Source organism: Lottia gigantea (assembly GCF_000327385.1).
Source record: "Lottia gigantea unplaced genomic scaffold LOTGIsca_39, whole genome shotgun sequence".
Classification (NCBI taxonomy): domain Eukaryota; kingdom Metazoa; phylum Mollusca; class Gastropoda; family Lottiidae; genus Lottia; species Lottia gigantea.
Genome location: NW_008709333.1, coordinates 2,080,497 through 2,087,254, shown reverse-complemented (window position 1 = coordinate 2,087,254; position 6,758 = coordinate 2,080,497). Strand labels below are relative to the sequence as shown.

The 6,758-nt window shown below is 32.6% G+C and overlaps 1 protein-coding gene across 1 annotated transcript; it reads right to left on the bottom strand.

Annotated features, from left to right (window-relative positions):
• Positions 1 to 1,170: 1,170 nt before the first annotated feature.
• Positions 1,171 to 5,366, bottom strand: LOTGIDRAFT_163415 (hypothetical protein; the record flags this gene model as incomplete). The annotated part of the gene is made up of 4 exons (XM_009059492.1): positions 1,171 to 1,367; positions 1,625 to 1,659; positions 2,152 to 2,262; positions 5,356 to 5,366. The coding sequence occupies 4 exons, from the start codon at positions 5,364 to 5,366 to the stop codon at positions 1,171 to 1,173; spliced, it is 354 nt and encodes a 117-aa protein (XP_009057740.1).
• Positions 5,367 to 6,758: the final 1,392 nt, after the last annotated feature.

The following is a 6,758-nucleotide window of genomic DNA, read 5'->3' as shown; positions in this document are numbered from 1 at the left end:
AAATAAATTATTAAATTTTTAAAATGTGGGTGAAATTTATTGCTTTAAAAATCTTCATGAATCTTTGGGAAAAATTCTAATATTTATAAGTAAATCTATTGCTTCAAAACTTTTCATGAATTTTTAAGGAAAATTTGATTTTAATGAGTCGGTCTGTCCAATATTTCATTAATTTAATGATCTAAGATTCTGTTGTATTAAATTATTGGAAACAAGAATGCATAAATTGCAAATTGAAGTAAAATAATAATGAAGTATATATTAATTTTTTAGGGGGAGTTTGAGGTCCTGGACTGGTCCAGTTTGTGATACTTATGTACTATAATGAACAAGTGATTTTACATGTATATTTATCAAACGAACATTAAATTATTATTTTTATGTTATCACTTATTTCATTATGTAGAAATAATCTTTTTAAAGATAACAGTCATAACCAGCTCAATTTCAGCTATCTGTATAGTCTAAATATTTGATAGAGCTCAATTTGAATAGTTATATAAATTTTCAAATTACCAGCTGCCTGCGCTAAATCTCAGCCAGTTGTAGCACTAAAAAGAGCTTAAAATGCGTAGCTGGGATAGAGCTCAATCAGCTGGAATTTACTGAGACATTTGTGTCCGTTTAAATATCTTTTAATCACATATTGAGTTTGTAATCAATTTCTCATCTTTCCCAATATATCTTGCAAATCAAAATGTAAATACAGGATACAGTTAATCCAACAAGACCATTGCCAGAGTTTTAGCTCAGAAATAACTAATAGACAAGATCATCTGAGTCCAAGTTTTCATTCTAAAACAGCAATAATTTGTTTAATTGTTTATTTAAAAAAACAAGAGATTCATGATGTAATCTGAATTATTTACATTATCATTGTTAACCTTCACATAATATGTTTCATAATTTACAACAGATATAATGAGATATAACCAAAATGATCAATATTGAAACAGTTAACAAAAGAATAAGAATCAAAGTTAAAAGCATCGTGTTATTTTGTATTAAAAAACGGAATTAAAGCTCAGAGGGAGGTAACCTAATTCAATTATATACTGGGATATCTCGTGTGTTTTTCTGTAGCTGGTAACAACATTAGCAGTCCTTATAATTATATAATAAATGAATAATGAAATTATGAACACTTTGATAGCAGAGCTAGAATAATCACTACTTTTCTATATATTCTGTGTATTTTTCACTTTTACCGTAAACTTTATCAGCTGGATATTTGAGTCTATTTTGTTCTATTTTATTGAGAACGGCTGTCGAGAGATCTACGTGACAACGGTCAGCCAGTCGAATTAAATATACCAAAACATCACTTAATTCCTGACCAACATGTTCTTTCTCTTTTTCTGTGAATTCTGAAATTAGTAAAGTAAATGACTTATTACTAACATCACTATAAAAAATAAAAAAATCAGAATACAACAAGCCATTATAGAGAATTTGATTACAAATATAATTGAACCAACATGTCTTTTTTTTTTGTTCTGTGAATTCTTTAAATGGTAAATTAAATGACTTATTACCTACATCACTATAAAATATACCAATTGTTTTTGACTCAAATTTAATCATGTATATGAGATGATAAAAGATGATAGATTGAAAATCTTACCTGGTAAACCTTTCTTAACCTCACCTTTCCATTGACTGAAAGAATATAAACAGTTGTCACTTTTAAAACAAACAAAATTTTTAATAAATGAATAAGAGTTGAGAAAAACAAGAACTAATTATTCGAACAGCAAAATGTAACCTGAAATTCAAAATAACAGGAAAGGACCCCATCCTGACTTTCTGATAAACATTAATTTATTTTAATGATTTCTGGAAAGAAAATCCACTGACTGTGGTTACATTTCAAATAATTTATTCCAAATCACCATTGGTAGTGATATTATCAGTTTTAGCGAGGGATGCCAAGTCCAAGAGGCATAACAATTTTCTGGGGGAGAACAATCTCCCAATAGCCTCAATTTGATGCTTGCGATAAGATGGGCGTATCCACATTTAGAATCTCAACTCAGACATTTGTCCACCCTCCTACTCCATTAAGTTGGTCTACCCCCTATTTGTACCCCCAATACCAGGAGGATGGCACCACCACTGAAATAAAGAAAACCTCGCTTATACTGTACTTACAATATTTCAGACAACTCTCCCACTTCCCCGACCAGTGCTAGTAAAATATTCCGTGGAGAATGGTACTGATTCCAATTCCTCTCCTCACAAAACTCTTCCTGAATTTTACGACTAGAAGAGAAAACATGAGATGATTAAAAGCCTTCTCCTCTGGGAAGTGGTTTCTAGGAAATATTAAGTGAGGGGGGTGAGGGGGCCAAGCAGGGGACGCAAAATTTCCAAGGGGACCACAGGCAATTCTTTCACTATGTAAAATGATAAAAAAGGGGGTGAGGGGGCCAAAGCCTGGCCAGCGTCTTTTTATTTACTGTATTTCTTAAAATCTGGAATATATACAGGTTACAATAATAAAATATATTTACTGTTAAAATAGTTTGATATAGAAATGTCAAAACAAGTTATAGTCAATTGACTCCGATTTGGTCAAAATGGCCCCAAAAATTATTATTTCATTTCATTGAAATTTTCAACTCAATCATACAAAAAGAAGTCAAAAAGGACCAGCCAAAAATACTGTTTATAATTCTATAAGATTGTGTATTAATTTGAAGTATTTATGTTGAAATAATCAATGAATAACGAAGTCAAACTCGAGCCAGGCATCACAAGACTTTGGAATTACTCCATGCATCTTTTTGAAACTAATAAGGAAAGATGTTTGTGGTAAATGCTTTACATGCAGTCTCTGCTGATAGTAGATGCGTGTTTGATTCTTACATTTTCTCTAAAGAAAGATCTGTACTAAATTTAAAACTCTCTCCATTCTGTTCACCGACTCCATCTAAATCCGGATCCATTTTGGATTTTTTCAAAACTAGTTGGTTTTCTAGATTTTCAGCCATTTTTGCTTTATCTTCAGATTTCTTTGAATTTGACAACCACGTTGTTTACATGTCAAAGTTCATAGGTCATAGGTCAGGGTTTATTAAAAATCGAATTCTTTAGTCAAGAAGTGAAAAAACTTTACAATAACTTCTAATTCCATTATACATAACGTATTCTTCTAAATGCAAATTCTATTTTGGAGCAAATATCAAGATAAAAAAATGAAATATACCTCCGTTTCGTTAATTTATGATAATAAAATGTACGAAGCCAATAAAGAGGTCAAAGGTTATTATGTTGTTTATATCGGGGAATTGACAGCTGACTGCAAATATTGAGTACAAAGTTCACATTTTAAACCAATTAAACTTTGATTTTAGTCCAGAAAGTGTGTTTCTAGCCAATGTAGGAGTATGTTCGAATAGTTAGGATTATTGGACGAATTTCTTTTGGATTCAATTTCAATAAAAATGGAAGCAAACTTTTGTGAGTTGAGACAAAATGGAGATCAACAAAGACGAACTCATCCAGGAAATGTTGATGGTGAAAAAAGACGAAATTTTCATGTCGACGAGAAAATATGGAGTGAATTAGGTCACATGATGAATGTTATCTCTCAGAATAAACTCTTATGTGTGGTTTTAGTGTTATTATTATCAGTATTTACACCAGTTAGGTAGGTGATCTTGAAAATTATTTCAGATTTATTGGATAGCTAGCATCTAATCCAAAACATCTGCCTCTATTCCAGCCTCTGATAGCTATTTCAACAGTTGTCTGCTGGAGTAGGCTGGAATAGAGGCAAATATTTTGGACTAAGCCTCTTCATCAGATTAAATAATAGTAGTTATGAAAAAAGAAGCAAAAAACGAAGTCCTTAAGGTTCATGTCTAGGATCCTTGATCAAACCTCTTACCAATAAGTTCTAACCTTTTTAAAGACCCTGTCTACCATATGTCCCTCAAACCTCTCTCGGCAATGCTTTTAGAAGTATAACAACTTAGGTCTTTTAAGGATCCTGTTATCTGGCCCTTGGTCAAACCCCTTGGCATTGGCACTGGTTCTTGATAGATTAACACCATTTATGCAATTTCGAAGATCCAGCATGACAATCCTAACAGGTTTCGAAAAGGGAGCCGTTTTTTCAGTCGTTTCAGGCAGCTTGGGGTTGGTTTTCCAGGGAACAGGGCCCTTTTTTTGGGTGGGTAGCCCGAAAGTAAATCGGTTTTTTTTTACAAAGTTTTGACTGTTAAATTTTTTCAACTTTTAAAGGGCCCTTTGCCAAGTAACGGTTAGGGTTAAGTTATTTTACTTAATAGTTCAGGCGGGGTATCCTTATTTTTTTACACATTGCCCCCCCATTGAAAATTTTTTTCCCCCCCCCCCCCCCCCCCCCCCAACAAATTCTCAATTGAAGCTGAATGCAGTCTCTATCAGCTATTGCCCTCAATGCAAATGCGGCACAGTGGGCTGGTTACGGGCCTCGTTTCACACTATGCAATCTTCAGTGTAAAACTCTCAGTACCCAAAACTTTTGTTCCGATATTTCTCAATACTCTCTTACACACCATATTTTTCAGAAACAAGGTAAAGCGTGTGTTTGATTATTTGATACATTCTGTACGCAATCTTTCATTTTTTCTTAAACTTGGATATTTTTTTTTGCAGACACACGTACTGCGAGAGGAAATATAACGAAACGAAAACATTTTATTCAATAGTAACAGAATGTTGTCCTGGTTTTAAACAGCTACCAAATAGAACCTGTATAAGTAAGTTGATTTTTAACTTCTTGTAGTCTAAAAAAACAAATATATTTTATAAGTTTAACAACTTAATTTTACAAAGGATTCTTTCTACCAGCTGGTCCTTGGCCAAACCTCTTGACATTGATCTTTCCCAGATTATCTGTATCCATTTACACCTGGGTCAACTTAATTTAACTCTAAATTTATATCATTGTTATATTGTAGACTAAAACTAGTATCTGGGCCAAATTTCCCTCATTGCACACAATACATCTTGATAGTATTGATAAGGCATCATTGTCATATTTTAGGGTCCGGTGATGTGGGTGAATTAAACCAGGAAGAGGATGATGGGATACCTCACGGTGTATTTGCTGGAATAGCGTGTGGAGCTGTATTTATTATTTGTATTACTGTGCTTATTATTCTACATGTCAAGAAAAAGTAAGTATAATCAACCTGAAGCTATGTTTGTATTTAAGGAATGGTGAAATACAAGCTGGTTTATCATGTGACAAGACGTACATGACCCAATGGGGCGAGTCATGTACGTCTTGTCACATGATAAACCAGCGTTTATATCACCATAACGATAACAAGGTCTACATTTATTCCTTATATTTTCATTGACCTGTCAATCATAAAGTGGGTGTGTCATAACGTTTTCAGCCCTTGTTGGGTCATCATGATATCAAGATGGTTGGGTATATTGAAGAACAATCATTAGTTCTGTAAATTTTCATATACAATGATTCTACAGAGAATGTTTTGTGGAGACTGGAGAGTGAATGAGAATTATAAAGTAGAAGAATTTGATATTGTAACATTATCAATTAAGTATTAATGATTAAAGAGTTATCTCCCGTTAATACTAGGCCTAGACCATGATTGGTAATTTGTAAGCCCCGCTTTATATATATGACGTGTTGAGGGATACATCATTGAAGTTGAACACAACTTGTCGCCCTTTTATTCATTTCTTGCGCCTCACATTGTTACAGATATTTTGATTAATGATTGTAGTTTGATATTTTCTTACTAAATAAAGTTATTTCCCTTGATGTATAATTTTCCATCTTCTGTGTTAGGAAAACACTAATATCAATTACCAGAATGCAAAAAAACTTGAGATTATAAATTCGAATGAAAAAATATTTTATCTTATGGTCTTTCTACTTGAATTCCATGTTTTTATTTGTATGGTGAATGTCAATCTAAAGCATGAAGTAAATTTTTAAACTCCAATGCATTTAATTTCATCTGAAAAGTTCATTAGTTGCTACCAATGTATTACTAGTCTATTGTGTATGTGTTGTATTTTGGGTTTCATTTTGTGATTCAGATCTTTAATACTTTGTTTTTTTTTATTTTTCATGTTTTTTTGTTTGTAAAAGAAGTAAAACTCCATGTGACATTTTATTTTACAGTGAAAAGAAAAAGATCATTATGAATAAAGAAAATATCAAGTATAAAGACCAGAAAGTTCATATGATAAACGTTCGCGAACCGACAACACCGGCAGAGGACAGCCAAGATTTACCATCAACTGATTTCTTAACTAAGCCTGATTCGAAATAACTGAAGTTGATGTTTTATTAAAGGTGGCAGCTTTTGATTTTCTCCATGACAAATTTGATGACAAATTATGCAGGCATATATAAAGGCATTAATTTATTCATGACAGTATTTTTGTTAGTAATTGTGATGAAAGATCATTGACTGGGCCGTAAGTACATCAATGCTCTACAAAAGGCACAAGGTGAATTTAACAAATCATTTAAGCCAGAGAAACCTGGGGCCTTTGGCTACCACCAGATCCCTCAACTAATGATTTTTGTCTTGTAGGAAAAACCCTAGTTTACGACCCTGTATTGATGTTGAGATGTGTACATTAGATATTTCTGAGTGTTTTAGGCATAAAGATTTGTTAAAATTGGCAGAAAATGTTCAATATATTTTGAATGATTGACTGCATCGATTATTATATAGGCAATGAAGTACATTTTTATTAGAGATCAGATAGCTATTTGGAAC